Here is a 26,244-nt window from a genome sequence, read left to right on the forward strand (position 1 = left end):
AGGAAACTGCTGCAACTGTCACTCTACCCTAAAGGATGCAGTTTTAGAAGATTGTGAGTGGGCACACCAGTCACCGAGAGTCGGGTGCTTGATATTGTGGTATAGGCTATGCCCCAATCAAAGTCAGCAATCCAGTATATCAGCACACTGTTTTTCCAAAAATCACGCTTTTTATTGAGCCATTATATCCACATAAGTAGCTGACAAATGTTTTGGGGGCCGTGCAGGGTCCCCCTTTATCAAGCCTTGATAAAGGGGGACCCTACGTGGCCCCTGAAACAATTGTCTGCTACTTTTGTGAATATAATGGCTCAATAAAGAGAGTGATTTCTTTGGAAAAACGTGCTTATTTACTGGATTGCTGCTACCCTAAGGCTCAACACACACCGTACAATCTTGGTTGTTCAATCTTACCACTTTCATGTAGTTTAAGAGCTTATCCAATCAATCATTCAAGGTATTTTCAATCTGTTGGCCCTTATACTACATAGATTTGGTAAATCTGTACAACCAAGATTGTATGGTGTGTGTTGAGCTTAAAGAGAACCCGAGGTGTGTTTTAAGAATGTTATCTGCATACAGAGGCTGGATCTGCCTATACAGCCCAGCCTCTGTTGCTATTCCAAACCCTCCTAATGTCCTCCTGCACTCTGCAGTCAGACATAGATCACAGCCGCGCTGTGCGTGCTGTGTTTACATCTGTAGTGTCAGTCTCGGCTGCTCCCCCGCCTCCTGCATAGCTCCGGTCCCTGCCCCCATCCCTTCCCTCCAATCAGCGGGGAGGGAAGGGATGCAGGCGGGGATCGGAGTTCTGCAGGAGGCGGGGAGAGCAGCAGACTGACACTATAGAGAAAAAGACAGCCCGCTGCGACACACTGTGTGTCGACATCGAGGCTGTGATTTATGAGCAGGGCCGGATTTAGGCCAAGGCCACCTAGGCCCTGGCCTAGGGCACCTAGGCCCTGGCCTAGGGCACCACAGGAGAAAGGGCACCAAAGCAGCAGGCTAAACTGGTGCAGCATTTGTAAGCTTGCAAATGCTGTAATGTAGGGAGATCAGGCGAGTGCCTGACCGTGGTACTCTGCTGCTAGCTGCCTGTGCAGCAGCCACCTTGCTCTCTGTGCACCTTTGCATTGTGCCCAGTGGCTAAAAACTTGGGCAGCATTGGAGACAGAAAGGAAGAGGAAGCTTCTGCACTGGAGACGAGCGGAGAAATGAGTGACACTAATGGCTGCTGTACTGTGAAGGTGAGCTGGCAACCTATACTGAAAGTTGGGGGGTAGGAAAAGGACAGATTATGGAAGGCATCTGGGTACCTATACTGGAGGGCAAGTGGGAGGAGTCATCTGGGTAATTATACTAGAGGGAAGGGGAGGGATCATCTGGCTACCTATACTGGAGGGAAAGGGGGAAGAGTCATCTGGCTACCTATACTGGGTGGGTCATCAGGTTACATATACTAGAGATAAAGGGTCATCTTGCTACCTATACTGAAGGGGAGCGGCTGGTGACAGTGGCCTAGGGCGGTAAAGAGTACAAATCCGGCCCTGTTTATGAGGGATTGCAGAGTGCAGGGGGACCTTAGGGGGGTTTGGGATAGCGACAGAGGCTGGGCTGTATAGGAAGATCCAGCCTCTGTATGCAGATAACATTCTTTAAACCTACCTAGGGTTCTCTTTAAAGGATAACTGCCCTGCAAAGGTCATCTCTCAACCAGCCCTTTTACCCCTTTTCTCCCCCTATGGCACTGGAGGATGTGACCTAAAGAGCTGAGATGTCCATTATGCACTGCTGTTTTTCTAGGCTATTGGGATAGAGCTTAAAAGGGACAGAGAAGAGGCTACTATTCAGTACGTATGTACTTGCCATCCAGTCAGTTAGGTGCAGGGTGAACCGAATGATGGCTCACCCTGATGCCGCTGAAATTCTGGGCGGCTATTACACTATAAATCCCTCTGCGCTGCTATAGACAAAATAGCACTACATCTATAGCAGGTCCCAGGTCAGGCACAGGGCTGCAGTGAGCGGGCGCCCAAATGACCTGTTTTGTCTTCTCATCAGTGCCACCTTATGGACAGAGGAAGCAGTGACACTAAATATAAACAAATACTGGTCAAATCAAATTAAAAATCGCTTTACTGGCATGACCAAGATACATACAGGCATTGCCGAAGCAAGGGGACATGGGGGACATGAAAGCAGGTGAGTCCTGGGGTTGGGATAGAGGTACAGTAGAGAAGCAGTTTGTGGACATTTTTTTTTTTTTTAGATTTGCAGTTCATTTTTGCTCCTCAGTCTGTGGCATATTTACAGATCTTTACGAATCGCAGCAAATTGTGCGCGCAAAAGTCCGCGAACGGCACTTCACGTGCTAACTGTTTAGCACACCCGTGCTAAATAGTTTGCACGGCTTTGTGAATCAAGCCCTCTGAGGCTTGACTTGAGCCACATTAAAGCCCTATTAAAGCTTTACAGATAACCAAAGGCACCAGGCACATAAGATGTTTGCAGTCATGGGGAGAGGGAGGATGTTTCTGTAATGCATGTAATATCCACATTTGTAAGGTAAAATGATACTTTGCCAAGAGTTTGACTAATTCAGCATCCAGTATTCATTATAGGCTGTACATACAGGTATCTTATGCTTGTACCTTGTTTGCCAGGTCCTGGGGGTGTTTGAGAATGATACATTTTTCCAGCTAGTGATGGAATTACATGGAGATGCACTGGACCTCTTTGATTTTATTGACAATCAGCCAAATTTGGATGAACCACTGGCCAGCTACATTTTCCGACAGGTGAGATCCATTTAAGTTGCATGAATTATTTCCTAAATCTTTGTACCAGCTTATCCACTTATTCTTATTAAAAATGGAGTTTGTCAGCATAATCAGAGTCAAACCTTGAGGACATTTCTTAAAGAAAACCTGAACTGAAAATAAAAAGTCAAAATAAGCATACACAAGTCATACTTACCTCCCATGTAGTCTACTCCTCAATCTCTTTCTCCTCTCCCGCGTCCTGTTTGTCCACTGTGATCAATGGAATTCTCCGTCCTCCATTTTGAAAATGGCCATTACCCTGTAACAGCTTTCTGGTCAGCACACTGTTAAACTGTAACATCGCCCACTCGAGCCATAGGGAAACATAGACATTACCAGACACATCAGTTGTCCACTCAGCTATAACTGACATCAACTGATATATTTCAGTTCTGACAAAATGTTGTCAGAACTGGAAGGGATCATTGTCAGAAGAAAATGGTGAGCTTCTGAGAGGAACTGATGGCAAGGTAACTATTTAAAGGGGCAGTATTGCGAAAATAGTCCTTTTTACTTCATTACATATAAGTTATGTACAAGTGGAGTAATACTTTAAACACGTTTAGTGGCTGAACAAATGTAATTAATACACTGGGATTACCTATTTGAAGCAAGGGAGCCACGTCAGAAGAAACATTTACTGACGCCGATTTAGACAATACCATTATGCTGTAGGAGGCAGCTAAATCAGCCGTTTGGGGTGGCATTATATTTCCCCCTTGAGACGTTAGAAATAGGATCCCCCACCTTGTAACTGCACTCTCGTGCAGTTCTTCAGCTCATGTGAGCCGCGTGACGTCACCGCACTTCACAGCTCCTAATGCTGCCTGCCGAGGCCCCTTCACCGCTGCTGGCAAGGACACGGACACCTATTGCTGTCCGTTGCTGTGGTTACCAGCTTTCAGCTCTGCGCAGCATTGTGGCAGCAGCACGGAGCATCCAGGAGTTGTAGCTAACAGAGTAGTATCTTCCATATCAAAATGTAACACCCATTGGGAGATGATACGGAAAATCTTATATAGGTGGTATATGACCCCAAGAAGAATTGCCTCCTTCTCCCAGGGAATGTCACAGGAGTGTTGGAAATGTAATAAACACATAGGAATGTATATACATATGCTTTGGAGCTGTCCATTAGTATCTGAGCTATGGAAAAAGGTGGAGCACCTAATCCGTCAATATGTGCTCCCAGACTTCTGTCTCACCCCTCAATTAGCTCTATTGTTAGTGTATTGCGACAAAATTCCTAAATCCTTACAGCCCCCTATCTGTCACATTATACTAAGTGCCCTACATTTAATTACGGCTAACTGGAAATCACAAAAAGAATTTGAAACACAGCTCCTAGCCAATACTCGATCAAATCTACTCCTGGAGTACAAGATTAGAGCTAGACTCTCCCTACCAAATGACAATTTTAATTTCCCACATCTCTGGCTTGCCTCATAGGCTCACTAACTTAATTCCTTTTAGAGATACAAGATTTTCTTATAAACATAAAATAACTAATAAGTATTGCCACGAGTTAGAACTACTTTTAAATTGTCTCATTATAACTATAGGTAACTAAACTAATACTGCATGGTGGAAAAAACACACGGCATTAAGCTGTACAACGGTTTATAGTTTTTTTTTGTTTTTGTTGTTTTTCCTTTTTGTTACTCTTCTTTTCATGTTCTATACTTTTTTTATTGATATTGCCAATCCTAAACAATTCGTGATACATCATTATAACATAGGCAATAAACTGACGGAGGTCCTACGGGTCCATCTGGTTCCGGCAGTTGATTTCTAAGGCTATACACCTTGCTGCTTACCCATTGGGTTTAGTAAATGGCAGTCAAGAGGTAAATTGGGTAACAAGGAGATTACCCCTGGTATTATTATCATTATAGATGATGTATATAACACTTGCTTTGTATTTGATAAAACCTTCTCTGTGTGTGATATGTGTCATGCTGTTTATCAATAAAAATCTTTATGATGAAAAAAAAAGGCATTTTGCCAGGAATAGTTTTCCTGTAAGAATCCATATGCATAAGAACTAAAAGTATAAATACAGGAATATATTACTCAGTGCCATATTTCCAGTCGATAAACTTACAATCAATTTTGAACATGCCATCTAATAGCTGGACTTGTTTTAGAGGCTGGGCATTACATAGTAACGACATTTGTGAAATGCTTTTTTCCCTTAGGACTCATAGATATGTCTTAGGTCAATATACATAGTTGTGGGGTGGAATGTGTCACAGAAGAAAAGTTGTGTTCATAAATGCAGACTAAAACAGTTAGCCTTTCAGTTTGCATTTACACACCTCCAGGGATGGAGCTGCTTTGATTGGGTATGGCAAACCGTTCCAAATAGTAGGGACAGCATGACCTAAGGCTCTGGCTCCAGGTGTTTTGAGGTGGACTCTGGTTGACCAAGTTATTAGATACTGTTAATCTGAGGTTGTGAGAGGTGTGATGCAGTTGCAACAAAGACTTCAGGTATGCAGGGTTTAAACTGTGCTGAACAATAATGTAGAAAGGGGTTCCTGGGATAAGTTGAGGAAGAAGCGATTTTGATCAGTTAATATTCATTTTTGTTACTGCAGCTGGTGTCGGCTGTGGGATATCTTCACAGTCACTACATTTTGCATCGTGACATCAAGGATGAAAACATTATCATTGCTCCGGACTTCACTATAAAGCTGGTTGATTTTGGCTCCGCAGCCCGTTTGCAGCCAGGGAAATTGTTCTCTACATTTTGCGGCACCACTGAATACTGTGCACCGGAGGTGCTGCTCGGCAATCCGTAAGTATATAAATAATATGGCACAGCGACACATGGGCAACCTGTAGCAGAGACTTGTAATAGCTGAGAATCTCCTGCTAGGGTCACTGTCAACATTATTCAGTGTAGCTGCTGATAGTGTCACACCAGCGGCAACTTGTAGTATGTAGCCGGTTATAAAGTACCTAGTTCATGTGTCTTGTATACCTAGTTCATGAGCTTAAGAAGTAATGAGAACATTGAATCCTGCAAAATGACCACACAGCTTATCATTGTGGTTTCTTTGTCCTGACTTGGTTTATTCATTAGAGCAAAGAGAAGTGTGATACATGCAGTAGCAACCAATCAGAATTCATGGTTCACACTTTAAAGTATAACAAACACAAAGTTGTAAGACTAAAAATAAAAAGTGTTTGTAGGTCAGGCTCATGGTTCTAAATGTTTCATAAGTTTCTAATTATACTGCTATGGATTACTACATTTTCAGGACATTGACTCCTGCACTGCCCATTTCAGTCAAACTTACAAACTAGGGTTCTTCAATCCATTGTCAACACAAACTGCATATAAAAAACAGTTTCACATTGTGCTGTCTGGGACATGCCACTGTTCCTCACGCCTATCCTGCCCCTCATCCTTTCCCTGGGAACTGCCAGTGTCATAGTGAGTGGCAGCCTAGGCCATGTACAATCCCAAAGAGAGCCGTTGAAGGCGGAGGAACGCTGCACAGACACCAGGAAGAGCTCATGGTCATGCGACTGGGCTCAATGAAACAAAGGTGGTTTTTCTTCCCCTTAAAGGACAACTGAAGGGAGAAGGATATGGAGGCTGCCATATTTTTTTTTCTTTCATGCATCAGTAATGTTGGACTTCAGTCAAACATCTGATTTGCCTGCTTGTTCAAGGTCTATGACTAAACGTATTAAGGTGGCCATACATCACACAATGTGCCTCCAAATCGACTGTTAGATAGATCCCTCTCTGATTGAATCTGATCTATTGCTTGCCCTTACACTGTATACCGATTTTCAATAGATTTCAGCATGAACTCCAGTGGGACTCTTTCTGCTGCCACCCTCCAGGTGTATATGTGTTGTGTCCCACGCTCCGCAGTCCTATGCAGTGTTGAAGGCTCACCTGTCAGACCAGTGGGAGTCATGGCCTCACCGCGAGTGCCTGTACCACGGCCTAGGCCAGGATTCACTCTGTTGTGACAGCACTGCACATGGGCATGGGAGGGACACACACACACTTGGGGCGACACAGTCCAGGGATCCAGTATTCGTCAGGATATCGAATGCCATTACCGTCGCACACCCTATTGAGTCTTTGTGACTGAGATTTTCCAGCATTCCCGATCTATCCTTTCGACCGATTTAATTGGCTATGTTGTGGTATTGATTCTCCTCCGAGCTAGTGGCATTAATGGATCAAAAGGTTGATCGGCCTGCTAAATCAAGTGATGTTTGGACACTCTCACAGGCAGAGGATCAGCAGGTCAGCCAGGCAATTTGCATTGTTTGAAAGGAAAAAAATATGGCAGCCTCCGTATCCCTCTCACTTCAGTTGACCTTTAATATTTTGTAACTACCGGTAACTTATTACTGTCAGATGTGCACTGAGTTGGACCCTTGTTTAAAATTCTTGGAGATCCACTCTTTAAATATAGCAGACATTTCAAGTTGTGTTCCAAGGTTCATTTCCCAAAGGCTGCTTTATTCTCAGAACATTGAGACAAAGCATGCCAGTATTGACCTGCCTATTTATAATTGTTTCTGAATTAAGTAAGAGCAGTATAATTTGAAAGCACTAAATGTCAGCCAGGCCACTTCATAAGAGAGCATATAATAGGCATCATGAAGAGAGGGTACAGGATGAAAAGAATGTCTGGTGTACAAAGAATTCACTTTGCTTTCTCTGAGGTCAGTCCAACTGAACACAGTATAATTCTGTGAAAGTATTTTGTGGAACAGAGGCTTCTTACAGCAAGGCATTGTTTTTGCTAATTGCTAATTTTTATTATGTGCTGTCAGAAGCCAACTGAGTGGTGCATGATTTATATATCTTTCCAGTTATTCTTAAAGTATTTACAAAAACAGAGACAGTAGCACATGCTTTGCGTAGCCATCTCTACAGAGTTACCAACATTATTTTTTAAACGCATCTCTTAACGCAGACCTGAACTTAGAGCTTCCTCTCTGCTCAGACAAGCCACAGCATAATAACCTTTAAAGAGTAACACTTCTTTGTTTCACCTAATACAAATCCTGCAACAAATCTGCAGTGTATTGGCTTCCTGCTTTCATGGATGCAAAAGTTTGGGCAACCTTGTTAATTGTCATGATTTTGCTGTATAAATCATCGGTTGTTATGATTAAAAAATGCCAGTTAAATATATCATATAGGAGACGCACACAGTGATATTTGAGAAGTGAAATGTTTATTGGATTTACAGAAAGCGTGCAATAATTGTTTAAATAAAATTAGGCAGGTGCATAAATTTGGGCACCACAAAAAAGAAATGAAATCAATATTTAGTAGATCCTCCTTTTGCAGAAATTACAGCTTCTAAACGCTTTCTGTAGTTTCCAATGAGAGTCTGGATCTTGTTTAAAGGTATTTTGGACCATTCCTCTTTACAAAACATCTCTAGTTCATTCAGGTTTGATGGCTTCTGAGGATGGACATCTCTCTTTAACTCACACCACAGATTTTCAATTATATTCAGGTCTGGGGAATGAGATGACCATTCCAGAACGTTGAACTTGTTCCTCTGCATGAATACCTTAGTGGAATTTCAGCAGTGTTTAGGGACGTTGTCTTGTTGAATGATCCAGCCCCGGTGCAGCTTCAGCTTTGTCACTGATTCCTGGACATTGGTCTCCCGAATCTGCTGATACTGAGTGGAATCAATGCGCCCCTCAACTTTGACAATATTCCCAGTCCCTGCACTGGCCACACAGCCACACAGCATGATGGAACCACCACCATATTTTACTGTAGGTAGCATGTGTTTTTCTTGGAATGCTGTGTTGTTTTTCCTCCATGCATAACGCCCCTTGTTATGCCCAAATAACTCAATTTTAGTTTCACCAGTCCACAGCACCTTATTCCAAAATGAAGCTGGCTTGTCCAAATGTGCTATAGCATACCTCAAGTGGCTCTGTTTGTGCTATGGGTGGAGAAAAGACTTCCTCTGCATCACTCTCATATAGAGCATCTCCTTGTGTAAAGTGCGCCGAATGATTGAACGATGCACAGTGACTGCATCTGCAGCGAGATGATGTAGGTCTTTGGTGCTGGTCTGTGGGTTGACTCTGACTGTTCTCACCATTCATAGCTTCTGTCTAGCTGAGATTTTTCTTGGTCTGCCACTTCAAGCCTTAACTTGAACTGAGCCTGTGGTCTTCTTCCATTTCCTCAATATGTTCATAACTGTGGAAACATGAAGTCTGTATAGATTTCGACAGAAATCTCTTTTGTATTGACCGATCCGCAATTGCTGCATTGCTCAAGTCAGGCCAACCATCCCAAATCGCTCCTGTCCCACTCCCTTGCTCCTATCAGAATGGCACCTCATTTCCTGATGTCATTTTAGGTACCCGGGTCCAGAGCTGGAAATGTGGTCTCTTGGAGTGACTCTTTACACTCTCATCTTTGGAGAGAATCCTTTCTGTGAAGTGGAGGAGATCCTGGAAGCAGAGCTGAACCCGCCCTTTGCTGTATCCCAAGGTGAGTTTATATTGTTATATCTTCAATTTGTCGCACTCAGTATGCCGAGTATTTCCAGGTCTGCGAACCATATGGGAATATGTGTTTCAGTTTCTTGGGGAGGGGGGGGGGGGGGGTTGTTGTTTTTTTTTTTTGCTTTTTGCCACAAGGACTGCACAAACTTATATTTTTGTTACATTATTTGGGGGGGGGGGTTGTCTATTCACATTTTTATCAGACTTTTTGTATTGCAACCATGATAATTTTTTGTTTACGAAACGCTCACCTTGATCTGTTTAAAACATTTAGTATATATTGTTTACTTGCATGATTGCTCGCACTGTTTTAGATTTCAAACTAAAGTGGTGATTTAGTATTCTGAGTCCACCTTTTGTGAAGCTTCTACTCTGGATGATCATTCTCTAATAGGCCATTTCAATCATTCTAATGCAGGGGTCTCAAACTCAATTTACCTGGGGGCCGCAGGAGGCAAAGTCAGGATGAGGCTGGGCCGCATAAGGAATTTCACAATCGCGGCGCATCGCCGCCTCTGCCCGCCCCTCTCACTCTTCCTTCACAGAGAGGGGCGGGGAGAGGCGGCGATCCGTGCGGCGATTGACGTCAGGAGGAGCAGAGCTGAAGCTGAAAGCTCTGCCCCTTCCAGGAAATGCCGGCGGATTGCCCCCCGGGCGATTTGGGGGTTCTGCAGCCCTCGTTTAGCGGCGGGGATGCGGCGGATTACTTGGGAACACTAAAGCGAACTATAAGGAAGCTTTTGCCGGTGAGGGCCACAAAATATTGTATCGAGGGCCGCAAATGGCCCGTGGGCCGCGAGTTTGAGACCCCTGTAAAACAGTCTGATAAACAGAAGATTCATTAAACTCTAAAATAACTCTACCTACAGGTGTCTATGTATGGTATCTAACTAGTTAACACTTGCTGTACCGGAAAACAGAAAGGAGGCTTCAGACATTTTCTTAGTAGAAGTAGGACTAGTACTATATGTGTACCTATGTTTATCTCATCATGTTGCTTCAATAACAACTAAATTTGGGTTTGAAGCATACCTGATCTTATATCAATATGTGTTGTACTATGTAATTTTAACCATTCTGCCCAGATTTTTTATTTTCCCAAAGTTAGCAGGACATTAACTATGATGGATCATTATTTGTCATATTCATTCACTTGCTGTTGCCACTGTGCTGCATGAGGATGGTTAAAGTGAGCCACATCAATAATATATTTCTTAAAGAGTTTATCAGAGCTGTTCTTGATCATTATATACAGTAAATGTACTGCTAGCATAGCATCCAACATAAATTAGTAGGTTACTTCTCTTTGTCTTACAGTCACTTATACACAAATGATAAGGCAACAGTTAAATAGACATTAATACTAAACTAGAGAAGAAGGTGTAGGCAGCGCTTCCAAATACAGAAGGCTGCACCTGAATTGATTTAGCTGCAGAGAAGTGCAGAGCTCCAATGGACCATATTACACAACATGCATTCAAGCAGGTACAGCAATGGAGGGCATTCGCTTCAGCAAATAATGTGCAAATCATCAATGCAAATCATTTCCTACTAGACTTCCCCTCGGCGTTGACGTGCCCCCTCGGGGAAGACCTAACCACTAACCTAACATTAAAAGCATAACTTACCTGGTGCGGCTTATCATACAATGGTATACACATCTCTTCAAGACAGACAAACAAAAATGACAGCGCTCACAGGCTGCAACTGGCTTATAAACCATCAAGGGGCGTGTACCGACCCCCAGGGGCTAAATACATGCCTTGAATCCAAATCAGATGCAAAATTATGCAAATTAAGTGCAAATTTTTGTGCTAGTCCCTAATCTAAAATTTGAATGCAGATTGGATGCAGGCTACCACAAGTATACTTAGAACATGTTCTAAGTATACTTGTGGTAGCCTGCATCCAATCTGCATTCAAATTTTAGATTAGGGACTAGCACATAAATTTGCACTTAATTTGCATAATTTTGCATCTGATTTGGATTCAAGGCATGTATTTAGCCCCTGGGGGTCGGTACACGCCCCTTGATGGTTTATAAGCCAGTTGCAGCCTGTGAGCGCTGTCATTTTTGTTTGTCTGTATTAATACTAAACTACTCCATAATGGTCCATGTTTTACACAGGTGGAAATTAAGATAATTATTTGTCGAGAACAAATTAACGTTTTTATATTTCACTTTTAGAATTACAGGACCTCATTTCTGGTCTTCTACATCGTGATCCTGAGATGCGCATGACTCTTGATGAGCTCCTCAGAGACCTGTGGGTGACACAGCCTGTGAACTTGGCTGAATATACCTGGGAGGAAGTCTATCCGCCTGCTAGCTCTCAGAAAGGTAAGAGACCGAGTACAAGTGAGCATTTACAGAGGTAAAGAACAATGTTAAAAACTTCAATTATCAAGTTAAAGCCAGTTCTAGACACCACTCATTACAGAAGGGAAAACCGTGCTATTAGGGCATATTTATGAAGAATTGGCAGTTATAGGATCATAATGGGGTGGGCTGGTTATCAGAAGTGTAACAGGAAAAACTGCCAATTCATTACGCTATTTATAAAGCGCATGGTGATTTGATATGATGGCAATCACTATTTTGATTGCCAAGTAACTACTGTAAAGTTCTGATCAGAAGCCTTATGCTATTGACTGATTGCCTGCCAAATAAGCAGATGCCTGTCTTTGTGGTGATTTATCGCCATTCCTTTAAGTGTAGAAGACCACAAAAACTACAAACCGGTTTTTGATTCAAACACCAGCCTTTAGCATTTTCATATCTAGTGTTCAGTGCCTTGTGCCTACCTATACCCCCTCCTTTACATAGCCACAGTGTGCTTCCCCCTACACTCCCCTCCATTGCCGATTGTGTGCCTGTTTTTAGTCTTGCCGCCAGGGGCGTAAGTACAAATCATGGTGCCCTCCAGCAGAACTTTGATGGTGGCCCCCAATGTTCAGACCCCTTTCTTTGCCTATCCCTGCTGACCCTCACAGCCTGGGGGCCCATTCTGCAAGGGCCGTGTGGACATCATAATCTCCACACCCATAACAAGCGTAACCACAACAACACCTGATCTGAAGGATGGGCACCTTTCTTAGAGGAAGTGAAGCAGTAGTTGGGGCCCACTTACAGCTCGGGGCCTCCCTGCGGTCGCAGGGGCTGTTCCCCTGTAGTTACGCCCGGATTGCTACACATGCCACATAATCTACATCCTATTGGTAGGTGAACAGAGGCGCCAGAAGGATAAAAGTACATAACATTTTTTAAAAATTGCTGGGAGGAAGTGGTGGACTCACCTCCGTTAAAGCAGACACCAAGGACTGTAAATATATAGATATACACATTTATTGAAAATACCCCAAAGATGCAACGCGTTTCGCGTGTTCATAGAGGTGCTCTGCTTGCTATAACTGAATTGCTGTTGTTTATCCCCTGCTTATTGCCTGAAGAAGTGGGCTGTGCCCACGAAACGCGTTGCATCTTTGGGGTATTTTCAATAAATGTGTATATCTATATATTTACAGTCCTTGGTGTCTGCTTTAACGGAGGCGAGTCCACCACTTCCTCTCAGCAATTTTTAAAAAATTTTATGTACTTTTATCCTTCTGGCGCCTCTGTTCACCTACCAATATATTTGAGTCCACCCCAGGTGGAGGGGTGATCTACCCCCTTTCTTCCTATCTACAGAGAGCGACTTCTTAATCCTGAGTGAGGACAGGTCTAATCTCCTCACCTGCCTAATGAGTGGTTACCTAGGTGGTAACCCGTGTTTGTGAGTATTACCATCTCACTGTTTCATTTATCCAATCAATTTTGACATACTACACCATATTGGGCTCTCGATTTCTCTTTAACTTTATAATCGACATCCTGACCTTGCTCATGCCAATTGGGCACATATTAGCTAGTCTACTGTGAAGCAGAAAATACCTGAAGGAAATAAAACAATGAGTAACCAAGTTTAGAAATAAGTAAATAAAATATGGTTGTAAATCTGGTATATCGCCACTACAAATGGCTGATGATATCATGATACCGCCCTGATCCTTTCCAGGGTGATGCTATAGTCTGACTGGGTCAGACTATAGCATCACCCTCACTGATAAGTAACTACAGCCACAAAATACTTTCCTGTCTGTAAATGCCTTCTGAGAGCAGGAAAGAGATAAAAAAGGGTCAATAATTCATAGGTTTGAGCTCTAGCATACTTCAATGAATGTGACGTTGAGCATAGACAGTACAACAATGAAAACGTAAAAAGTAGATTTAAATATAAAATAAAACTGTGGGATATCTAAAAAAAAGTCATTTTTAGGAGAAGGAGGATAGATGCAATTGTTTCCCTCATCAGTTTAATTTCTCCTTTGATCTCCTTTAGGCGCTAGTTCAGGTAGAAGCAAAACTCAAAATGTCAAATGTAGATGCATTATTGTTCATCTGTGTCTTTTGGTTATAGGGTTTTATTTCATTAAGATGCCCTAATGGTTGTGTTTTACAGATGAAGGATTGGGGCAGTTTCCTGCCAGTTACAGCGGTGAATGGAATGAAGATTTTGGGAATCGGACAGAATGATGCTGATAACTCCAGTACTTCCATTGGATTTCAAGGAACAGCAGAGACAGGCTATAAATTATACTGCTTAAAAAGCATACATACAACATGCCGTAACTATACTGCAATTCCATTGGAGAACATCCAGCCTGTAAATTGCAAGACGTTATGGCTTAAAGCTGCTTGCACCAGGTCACCAAATCACACATCCTAGCACTACCTGATATATATGATATTTCAGAGAAGAACTGGTGCTTCATAATAATAATAATAAGCTGACCGCAATCTTCCATGGATGAAAAATATATTAGAAATTTGCCATAACATATAATACAGTTTTCATCATGCCGATTACCTCCAAACCTTAATAATTGTGCCTATGTAAAATGTTGCTGTATAGGAATGGTTGACTATACAGAACGTTAGCCTCCTGCTTGTATCATATTTCCTGTGCCATAAATAGTGCCAAAACAAGTCCCTTCTTACTGATCCAACAGTGAGATTAAGTGCTGTACTTTGTAATGAGAACAAATGAGGTCTCTGACTCCTGCATAGACCAAGTCGGCAGGTTTCAGAATTGAACTCATAGGAAAGTGACTGATCATTTAGCTCACAAATAATTGGAAGTATCTATTCCATGCTTGTAGTTGCATTGCAGGACTGCAGGTGTGTTCCTGTCCATACAATGCTTCAATCTCTGTACCAATGCAGAGGTCAGAGGGGTGTGGTCATGTGGGATGGGTGGCAGGTCAGCCAATTGGATTTTACTTCTTTTTTGAGTTGCAGTTATATTTCTGTGGTTTTTGAGGTACAACAGTTTTTGCATTTTATTGTTTTGCAGATTCCCATTAGGAAGATGTTACCTTAGTTCCTGTTGTGATTCCCCTTAGGAAGTTGTTACCTTAGTTCTTATTGCGATACCATACATATAGCAATAAATTATTTCATTTTTTTTAGTAATGTGGGAAGAGTTACAATGTCTGTCAGGTTTTCATTGCTCTCTGTGTACACAATGCAGTTTGTGTGACATTCTTTAAGTCCCTGGGGTAAAGGAAATGAGGGGGCACAGACAAAAATAAAGAAAACTGTCAGATATTTTGAATCTTTTCTGTTTCTATAATTAAAAAATTATAATTCCTTTGTGTTCTACCTTGGCCTCCTACAGGAAAAACATAATTTAGAGCACTTGTAACATTCTGTTAAGAAAGGTTACTCAGTGATGCAGCTTAGTTCTTGGGGTGATTTTGTAACAGCAACTAGTCTCCATGAGTTTATGCTGGGTGCTATGGCAAGTCTGTATGACCATACAACTAGACACTAGAATTAGACTTGCAGTAATAAACACTATTTCCAAACTCCTCCTAAAGCTAATACATTGCTAATCCCAACTAGGATTAGTTGATGGCCGGATAAGTGTGCTATCGATTTTCTCCTATCGAATTCAAAGCTTTCACTAGTGATGGGCTCACGGGTAGTTACCTACTCTAATTCATGATGCAAATGAGGCTTAATTGCCTCAGCTGTGTGCATGGGGGACGGGGGGTTAATTACCCAGAAATCCGTCGGCTTCTATGCGTCCCAAACGTCTTGCACGCGGCCTATGGGACGCGTTGCAAAACTCACTGCTACACACTTCCTCCTTCAAGCCGGAAGAAGGAAGTGCACGGTAGAGAGTCTTGCAACGCGCCCCATAGGCCGCGTGAAAGACTTTTAGGATGCATAGAAGCTGACAGAATTCTGGGTAATTAACCCCGTTTCCCATGCACACAGCTGAGGCAATTGAGCCTCATTTGAATCACGTATTCGAGTAGCTAACTACTCGTGAGACCATCACTAGCTTTCACTTTGAGCTGGTTGGTTGAGATTTCCGGTTAGCTGAGTTCCGGATAACCAGGACTCTACTGTAGCTAGTTACAGATCTAAAGCCTCATACTCCCCGCAACGGCCCAGGGAGGTGGATCTAGCGACTTCTCCCTCACGACGAGTGTCCCGCGATTCATCTTTCTGCCAGCTGGCATACGCAATGTTTCACAACTGGCGCAAACTGGAAATCAAGTGATCACGGTACTTTGCATGGTGTTGTCAGGGATCTTAAAGACCCAATCCGTCGTGATGGTTGTTTATCGCCGCGTGACGTTAAACGACATTGGCATGACCGATCGCCTGTGCCCATGTCGCAACATCACGTCAAATAACCACTCATCGCTCAATAAATTGCCAGTCGTTGGTAAAATCATGACGAGGGTACATGGCTTTAGAGACTAGTCACAGCATCTAGCAGCTATTCCTAGGGATTAGTTGCTGCACATAAGTTACCCATGTGATATGGCTCATGCAGCTTAGAGTATGAGTACTAGCATTTGGAATTTAGATACATAGCATCATATAATATTTTTTTTAAATAAGAAAAAAAAATAGCAGAAAATTACCAGCTCTCCAATATATAGTACTCCATATGCATTTTCCTCAGAAGCCATAAATGATTTCCTGTCGCAGTAAGCCAATGCAGAGGAATGCACTCTTGGATGGTACCTGTTCAATCCAGATTGCAATGTGTGCTGGTTTACGGAGCCGTTCCTGTGCAGCTTCTGCAGGGAATGACAGACCTCCCATTCACAGACTTATCTGTATCTACATATCTATCGTATGTCTGCCTATCCTCCTTTTACATGTTTCCTGACAATCAAATATGTTCTTTCCAAACTAGTTCTGCAATTGTTGTTAGCCGATTTTTTAAAACACTGAGCCTATGCTGCCCACACATACAATAATTTTAGACTTTTAGTTGAGTAGTCACCATTGAATGATTTGTGTACACAACTGACAGGAAACAAGTTACCACCATGAGAAGCTTTAGACAAAGGCTGCTATTCCGACTCTTGAGCTAAGTAGAGTGTTAACTGCAAATATTAGAGAATAATGCAAAGTTCTAAAAAAAAACTATATACAGTAACTGAAAATAAAAATGAGAATTTTTTTGCTACTAATGTTCTAGTAATTATCTGTACTACACAACCAATTCATTATATCATAATTTTTTTTTTCGCTTCAAGATCAGCTTAGGTTAGTGCTGTCCAACTTCCTAGTTGTGGAGGGCCAAGCTCCTGGGAGTCTTGGCTTGGAGGTGGAGCAGCAAAATCCTGGCTTGGGGGTGGGTGGAGCTGAGCGTAGAGAAAAAAGTGGGCCTGGCTGAAGTTGTGAGAGGATGGGGAGTGACAGAGCAAACAGACTGGCCAAAGCAAGAGAATCCACCCCATGGACATCCCTGTTTCAATGTGCATGAGGCATCTTGCAGTAAAGCATGTCCCGACCTTGTTGCCAGTAATTTGTAATAGCGTAACATGCTTGGTGTCCAGTAGTGCACTGCTTGACTTGCTATATTACAGAGGAATTCGATGCACTCTGGACCATACGTGATGATATGAATGGACCCATAGTGGTTCTACTTCTCACATTGCTATGAGATTGTAGCTTACAGTAAGTTATACCGCAGCGCAGTGTGCATAGTGGGCTCCCTCTCATCAGTCATAAAGCCAATCCTGAAAGCTGTTTTACTCCTTTCACATCAGGCCCACCACCAGGAACTAATTAGACGACTGCAGTTGCTGGGGAAAGAACTCAAGTAAGGAATCGCTGTGTGTAAGAAGCAGGAGAGCGTTATATATCTATTGCTAAGTAAACTGATCCTAATGTACTGTTATGCTGGGAATACATCATGAGTTTTTTAGGCAGATAGATGGCTCGATAGATAATTTCTGACAGGTCCGATCTAATTTCGATTGTTTTTGTGATCGATGTTCTCATAGAAGTGAATGGAAATCTGTCATAAAAACGATCGAAAGATCGATTGGACAGTAAATCTGCTGAGAATCTCATTGTGTATTCCCAGCATAAAGGTGGCCATACACTCGTTAGATTAGCAGCAGATAGATTTCTGATCCATCTGATGTGTTTAGGAACATTTTTATTACTAGGAACAGATTTCCAATAGATTTCAGTTTGAAATCTATTGAAAATCGATCTGATGGCATTTTTTTGCCATCAGATTTCCATTAGGGCCAATGCAAAATGATAAGCAATCTCAACAGATCGACCTAGATTTTCCAGCCTGCCAGATCGATTGAAATCAGTCACAAATCGATCGATTGGTCAATCTATTTGCAATCGACTGATCGATTTTGAGTTATCGATCGTCCAAAAATTGGCTGAGTGTATGAGCCCCTTTAGACTAATAATAATAATCCGAACATTTATATAGCGCTTTTCTCCTGTCGGACTCAAAGCGCTTGAGCTGCAGCCACTGGGACGCGCTCAAGAGGCCACCCTGCAAGTGTTAGGGAGTCTTGCCTTGAACTCCTTACTGAATAGGTACTGACCCTAGCCTGGATTCGAACCCTGGTCTCCCATGTCAAAGGCAGTGCCCTTAACCAGTACACGGTAAAACAAAGCAGATTGTTTAGCAAAGTAGGAGATACAGGCGTCACATGCTGTGACTTCTTAGTTGTTCACTGTAAACAAATGGCAATTGATGTCTTGTAAAATCAACTTTTTTTTAACTAAGAGAAAACGTAATAATGCAATATACTTCCATTATTAATCAGGGCTACTTCTAACATATTGTTTGAAGTAAGCTTTCAGTGTACAGCTGTCTTTTAATAGTCATTTTTTAAAAAATGTACTTGATGTGTTTTGTTTTTATGTCAGAAACCTGTCGTTCTAGACTTGTTGTTTATAAACATTAATGGTCCTTTGCTATCCCCTCAATCTATTGGCTTTGTGCTTGCTGAGGTTGGTTTGTGCTCTGTCAGTTTAGTACATCACATTTCAGCTGATTTCTCTTGCTAAGCTCTGAGGCAGTCACATGACTGAATAGCTTTGAAGGATCTCCACACTTCTGATTACCGCCTTCTCAGTGTATGCTATGCTGTGAAGCAGTAGAAGTAGAAATTATTGTATGCGTGGGCATTAGTGGGAGAAGTAACAGGTAAATCCAGCTTACATGGGTTTCACTCCTTCTGAATGTAGATTATATTGGTGGCCAGTACTGTACTGTATTGTGAGTTGACATTGACAGTACATAGATATAGTAAGTTGATAAAGTACCCTAAATAGTGTCAGTATTATGTTGATGCTGATTCTCCCAGTTGCCTCTGTACAGTATTAGACTAAACTTGAAACTTATGTCACAGTTTATTTATTGCAATTATATTTTGTTCACTGTATGTGTTTGTTTTTATGGCTTTTTAAACAGTTTTTACATGTCAAGCATTGAAGGACCTATATAAATGCACTGTTAATAGCAAAACGTGTGGAATTGTTTTCTTTGTTTTTTTAAGTTGTATTTATTACTTATCTAAAGTACAAATATCAAGAAGACCCCTAACAAACGAGCCTAACAGCAAGGAACTCAAACGTGTTTATGGGGCGGGAGGAAGCCCCGGGTAAGTATCAAATATTTAGATAGCAAGATCTCTGGTACACTTTAAAGGGAACCTAAACTGAGAAGGATATGGATTTTTCCTTTAAAAATAATACCAGTTGCCTGACTCTCCTGCAGATCCTGTGTCTCTATAATACTTTTAGTCACAGCCCCTCAACAAGCGTGCAGATCAGATGCTCTGACTGAAGTCAGACTGGATTAGATGAATGTTTGTTTTAAGTGTGTGATTCCGCCACTACTGCAGCCAAAGAGATCAGCAAGACTGAGAAGCAACTGGTATTGTTTTAAAGGAAACATCCATATCCCTCTCATTTAAAGGGAACCTTAATTGGTTCCCTTTAAGAAATGCACATTGGCCTCAATTAACTAAAGGCAGTTTGGTAAAAAATCATTTAGTTCACATTCCGCATTATACACTTTTTTTTTCCAAATTCACTAAAGATTTTCCGCATGAGGAATAATAAGTTTGGTAATTTACAAATCAAACATGCTTCAGGCCTGGAACCCACTAGAAAGCGCAATCGCTATCTGTATACTATGCTTCTATGCACGCAAGGAAATTCTAAGAGTCTGGAAAGGTGATTCCTCACCATCTATTAATCACTGGAAGCATACTATCATAGTTACATAGTTACATAGTTATTTTGGTTGAAAAAAGATATACGTCCATCGAGTTCAACCAGTATAAAGTACAACACCAGCCTGCTCCCTCACATATCCCTGTTGATCCAGAGGAAGGCGAAAAAACCCTTACAAGGCATGGTCCAATTAGCCCCTAAAGGGAAAAATTCCTTCCCGACTCCAGATGGCAATCAGATAAAATCCCTGGATCAACATCATTAGGCATTACCTAGTAATTGTAGCCATGGATGTCTTTCAACGCAAGGAAAGCATCTAAGCCCCCTTTAAATGCAGGTATAGAGTTTGCCATAACGACTTCCTGTGGCAATGCATTCCACATCTTAATCACTCTTACTGTAAAGAACCCCTTCCTAAATAAATGGCTAAAACATTTTTCCTCCATGCGCAGATCATGTCCTCTAGTCCTTTGAGAAGGCCTAGGGACAAAAAGCTCATCCGCCAAGGTATTATATTGCCCTCTGATGTATTTATACATGTTAATTAGATCCCCTCTAAGGCGTCTTTTCTCTAGACTAAATAAACCCAGTTTATCTAACCTTTCTCGATAAGTGAGACCTTCCATCCCACGCATCAATTTTGTTGCTCGTCTCTGCACCTGCTCTAAAACTGCAATATCTTTTTTGTAATGTGGTGCCCAGAACTGAATTCCATATTCCAGATGTGGCCTTACTAGAGAGTTAAACAGGGGCAATATTATGCTAGCATCTCGAGTTTTTATTTCCCTTTTAATGCATCCCAAAATTTTGTTAGCTTTAGCTGCAGCTGCTTGGCATTGAGTACGATTATTTAACTTGTTGTCAATGAGTACTCCTAAGTCCTTCTCCAAGTTTGATGTCCCCAACTGTATCCCATTTATTTTGTATGGTGCTAGACCATTAGTATGTCCAAAATGCATGACCTTACATTTGTCAACATTGAATTTCATCTGCCATGTATGTGCCCATATAGCCATCCTATCCAGATCCTGTTGCAATATGACACTATCTTCCTGAGAGTTAATGATTCTGCACAATTTTGTATCATCTGCAAAAATAGCAACATTGCTCACTACTGCATCTACTAGGTCATTAATAAATAAATTGAAGAGCACTGGACCCAGAACAGACCCCTGTGGGACCCCACTGCTAACAGTCTCCCATTTTGAGTATGATCCATTGACCACAACTCTTTGTTTTCTGTCCATTAGCCAGTTCCCTATCCATGAACACAGACTCTTCCCCAGTCCTTGCATCCTCAACTTTTGCACCAGACTTTTGTGGGGAACAGTGTCGAAGGCCTTTGCAAAGTCCAAGTATATCACATCTACAGCATTCCCAATATCCATATTAGCATTCACTACCTCATAAAAGCTGAGCATGTTAGTCAAACAGGACCTGTCTTTAGTAAACCCATGTTGATGCTGAGAAATAAGATTATTTTCTACTATGAAGTCATGTATAGTATCTCTTAGTAACCCCTCAAATAGTTTGCATACAACTGATGTTAAACTTACAGGTCTATAATTTCCTGGATCAGATTTTTTGCCCTTCTTAAATAATGGGAAAACGTGGGCTGTACGCCAATCCACTGGGACTCTGCCAGTTGCAAGAGAGTCACAAAAGATAAGATAAAGGGGTTTATCTATAACTGAACTTAATTCCCTTAGGACCCGAGGATGCATGCCATCCGGGCCAGGTGCCTTGTCTATTTTTAATTTATCAATATTGCTCTTCCTTTATATCAAATGACATACAAAAACAGGAATTGTCCACAGCGCTTTCACAAAGTATGGGCACCATGGTATAATAACGTTATGACGGCTGGTTCCAATATAGAGCCTTGAGCCGCTTCTTTGTGGACTACTACATTTTAGCACGGATGCTGATAATATATTCACACGTTGGCTGGGAGGTGGGCTCAGAGTCTCTCTTTTCTTCTCTTCTCTTTTTCCCCTTCTTCTTACCCTTTCCTTTCTCCTCTTCTCTTTTTCAATATTTTCTATTCCTTCTTGCTTGTCTTCCACTCTTTAGCAGCTTTGTTCGCCTACTCCACAAATATGTCTGCTACTATTGGGTAATAAAATAAGCTACATGGTCCAAATACTTAGAAATTGTTATATACTCTGCATACTTGAGTTATCTCTATATTCTCATGATATACAGGTCCTTCTCAAAACATTAGCATATTGTGATAAAGTTCATTATTTTCTGTAATGTATTGATACACATTAGACTTTCATATATTTTAGATTCATTACACACAACTGAAGTAGTTCAAGCCTTTTATTGTTTTAATATTGATGATTTTGGCATACAGCTCGTGAAAACCCCAAATTCCTATCTCAAAAAAATAGCATATCATGAAAAGGTTCTCTAAACGAGCTATTAACCTAATCATCTGAATCAACTAATTAACTCTAAACACCTGCAAAAGATTCCTGAGGCTTTTAAAAACTCCCAGCCTGGTTCATTACTCAAAACCGCAATCATGGGTAAGACTGCCGACCTGACTGCTGTCCAGAAGGCCATCATTGACACCCTCAAGCAACAGGGTAAGACACAGAAAGAAATTTCTGAAGGAAGAGGCTGTTCCCAGAGTGTTGTATCATGGCACCTCAGTGGGAAGTCTGTGGGAAGGAAAAAGTGTGTGGCAGAAAACGCTGCACAACGAGAAGAGGTGACCGGACCCTGAGCAAGATTGTGGAGAAGGACCGATTCCAGACCTTGGGGGACCTGCGGAAGCAGTGGACTGAGTCTGGAGTAGAAACATCCAGAGCCACCGTGTACAGGCGTGTGCAGGAAATGGGCAACTGGTGCCGCATTCCCCAGGTCAAGCCAATTTTGAACCAGAAACAGCGGCAGAAGCGCCTGACCTGGGCTACAGAGAAGCAGCACTGGACTGTTGCTCAGTGGTCCAAAGTACTTTTTTCGGATGAAAGCAACTTTTGCATGTCATCCGGAAATCAAGCCGCCAGAGTCTGGAGGGAAGACTGGGGAGAGGGGAATGCCAAAATGCCTGAAGTCCAGTGTCAAGTACCCACAGTCAGTGATGGTCTGGGGTGTCATGTCAGCTGCTGGTGTTGCTCCACTGTGTTTTATCAAGGGCAGGGTCACTGCAGCTAGCTATCAGGAGATTTTGGAGCACTTCATGCTTCCATCTGCTGAAAAGCTTTATGGAGATGAAGATTTCATTTTTCAGCACGACCTGGCACCTGTTCACAGTACCAAAACCACTGGTAAATGGTTTACTGACCATGGTATTACTGTGCTCAATTGGCCTGCCAACTCTCCTGACCTAAACCCCATAGAGAATCTGTGGGATATTGTGAACAGAAAGTTGAGAGACGCAAGACCCAACACTCTGGATGAGCTTAAAGGGATACTGTAGGGGGGTTGGGGGAAAATGAGTTGAACTTACCCGGGGCTTCTAATGGTCTCCCGCAGGCATCCTGTGCCCACGCAGCCACTCACCGATGCTCCGGCCCCGCCTCTGGTTCACTTCTGGAATTTCAGACTTTAAAGTCTGAAAACCACTGCGCCTGCGTTGCCGTGCCCTCGATCCCGCTGATGTCACCAGGAGCATACTGCGTAGGCCCAGTATGGTCTGTGTCTGCGCAGTACGCTCCTGGTGACATCAGCAGGATCGAGGACATGGCAATGCAGGCACAGTGGTTTTCTGACTTTAAAGTCTGAAATTCCAGAAGTGAACCGGAGGCGGGGCCAGAGCATTGGGGAGTGGCTGCGCAGGCACAGGATGTCTGCGGGGGACCATTAGAAGCCCTGGGTAAGTTCAACTCATTTTCCCCCGACCCCCCCTACAGTATCCCTTTAAGGCTGCTATCGAAGCATCCTGGACCTCCATAACACCTGAGCAGTGCCACAGGCTGATTGCCTCCATGCCACGCCGCATTGAAGCAGTCATTTCTGCAACAGGATTCCCGACCAAGTATTGAGTGCATAACTGAACATAATTATTTGAAGGTTGACTTTTTTGGTTTTAAAAACACTTCTTTTATTGGTCAGATGAAATCTGCTAATTTTTTTGAGATAGTAATTTTGGGTTTTCATGAGCTGTATGCCAAAATCATCAATATTAAAGGACTTAGAGGCCAAGTATACAAAAAAATAAATAAAAAAAGTTAGCTACCTGGATCAGCTTGTAAGGCACGGAGGACGCCGTCCGCGCCCTCCGTGCCGTTCCGCCTGGTCCCCGCCGCTGAACAGCCCCCCGAACGGTCCCCGATCGCGCGGCCCGGGTCGTGCTCCCCCCAGCCTGTACCAAGATGGCCACCGGAGCTGGCCGCGGCTGCGCAGTCCGCATAGCCGCGAGTGCGGCTACGCAGCTCTAAGGCCAACCCCCCGATCCACGTAACAGTAGCGTGGATCGGGGGGGTTGGCCTTAGAGCTTGGCAGCCGCACTCGCGGCTATGCGGACTGCGCAGCCACGGCCAGTTTCGGTGGCCATCTTGGTACAGGCTGGGGAGCCCGACCCAGGCCGCGCGGTCGGGGACCGTTCGGGGGGCTGTTCAGCGGCGGGGACCAGGCAGAACGGCACGGAGGGCGCGGACGGCGTCCTCCGTGCCTTACAAGCTTATCCAGGTAGCTAACTTTTTTTATTTATTTTTTTTGTATACTTGGCCTCGTAAGTCCTTTAAAACAATAAAAGGCTTGAACTACTTCAGTTGTGTGTATTTGAATCTAAAATATATGAAAGTCTAATGTTTATCAGTACATTACAGAAAATAATGAACTTTATCACAATATGCTAATTTTTTGAGAAGGACCTGTAGTTTCCTCTCTGAAGATGTTGTTCCCACACTTCCTACATTATGATTTCTGTACCATTAATGCTTTTTTTACCCATGCAACCTCCTGCATGTAGGAGTACAATGCTATTTCCTGTGTACTGTTCTCTTTGTTTGTGTTCAAAATAAAAATTAATTTGTTAAAAAAAGAAAGCGCAATCGCTAGAGATTTGTGATAGTGTTTTGCAAGCGATTTTGGGAGCGCACTCCCGGCTCCTATACAATTCATTACAATGGAAACGCTCCCAAAATGCTGCATGTCCTGTGATTGCGATTTTCTTAATCTCAATCGCTCTAGTGGAATCTGTCCCATCCATTTACATTGGCAGAGCGTTTATGGAAATAGCTAGCAATTTAAAGTGCTCCCTAAATGCTAAAATAAAACGCTCTAATGGGTTCCAGGCCTCAATCCTGTTGGGTATGTGACTTACCAGCTGTGAGGCAGGGAGCTGTATGTATGAGGCAGGGTTTTCTGTCCAGTGCATCCTGTCATCACTTTAGATGTGCTACAGCCACCAGAGGGAGCTCTTCTGTATAACTGTATACAGATTTTCACATCTAAAGGGATGCAGAAAAGCCTTATAAAATGTCACTTTCCCCTGCTACAGTGAAGATCCGCCTTCCACCATGGTGGATCAAATCAGGACGAGAAGCAGGGCTGTGTGGCTTTCACTATTGGCTGCCTGGTTCTCTCTATTGGCTGTCTGTCAATGTTACAGCATGGAGGGTGAGTTGTCGAATGGCAAGAGCTGGAGAAAAAGAACTATTTTGCCCGATTTACTGAATACGTAAATTTTGTGAATTGCAATTTCTTGACATTTCTTGAGGTATTTACTGCACAAGTTGGTAATTTACCTCACTAATTAGAAAAATCAGCTGTTTTCAGCATTACCAAGTGCGGTAATGCTTAGTGAATTGAGGCCATTACTGCATCCCTAGGTGGCTTTGGTCATAGAGCCCAATGAATCCAATCGAATATGAAGGATCTCTCAAACATCAGGCAATACGGAGTGAAAAAATTAAAGGACAAATGTAATGAGAGGTATATTGAGGCTGCCATATTTATTTCCTTTCAAGCAATACCAGTTGCCTGAAAGCCCTGCTGGTCTATTTGGCTGTAATAGTGTCTGAAGAACAGAAACAAGCATGCAGCTAATCTTGTCAGATCTGACAATGTCAGAAACACTTGATCTGCTGCATGCTTGTTCAGGGGTTGTGGCTAAAAGTATTCGAGGCAGGATAGCCAGGTAACTGGTATTACTTAAAAGGAAATAAATATGGCAGCCTCCATATCCCTCTCACTACAATCGTCCTTTAACCTCCCTGGCGGTAAGCCCGAGCTCCGCCGGGAGCTCAATGTAGAGTATACTTTCCAGTGATATTGCGCTCAATAGCCTTACATTTCTATTGACTTCAGGCTGCAGAATATTAAATGAGAAGGCTCCTAAAGCAAAATCCAACCAGATAGTAGGACCAGTCA

At 42.6% G+C, this 26,244-nt stretch overlaps 1 protein-coding gene across 1 annotated transcript in view; it reads left to right on the forward strand.

Moving 5' to 3' along the window:
* The window catches only part of PASK (PAS domain containing serine/threonine kinase), an 83,327-nt gene extending 67,937 nt beyond the window's left edge, over positions 1–15,390 (forward strand). Inside the window, 5 exon segments of the mRNA XM_068280630.1 lie at positions 2,664–2,798; positions 5,423–5,622; positions 9,200–9,333; positions 11,536–11,688; positions 13,847–15,390. Coding sequence (XP_068136731.1) covers positions 2,664–2,798; positions 5,423–5,622; positions 9,200–9,333; positions 11,536–11,688; positions 13,847–13,920 — 696 coding nt within the window. The 3' untranslated portion in view covers positions 13,921–15,390.
* The last annotated feature ends 10,854 nt before the right edge of the window (positions 15,391–26,244 follow it).

Source organism: Hyperolius riggenbachi, chromosome 4 (assembly GCF_040937935.1).
Source record: "Hyperolius riggenbachi isolate aHypRig1 chromosome 4, aHypRig1.pri, whole genome shotgun sequence".
In the NCBI taxonomy this organism is placed as follows: domain Eukaryota; kingdom Metazoa; phylum Chordata; class Amphibia; order Anura; family Hyperoliidae; genus Hyperolius; species Hyperolius riggenbachi.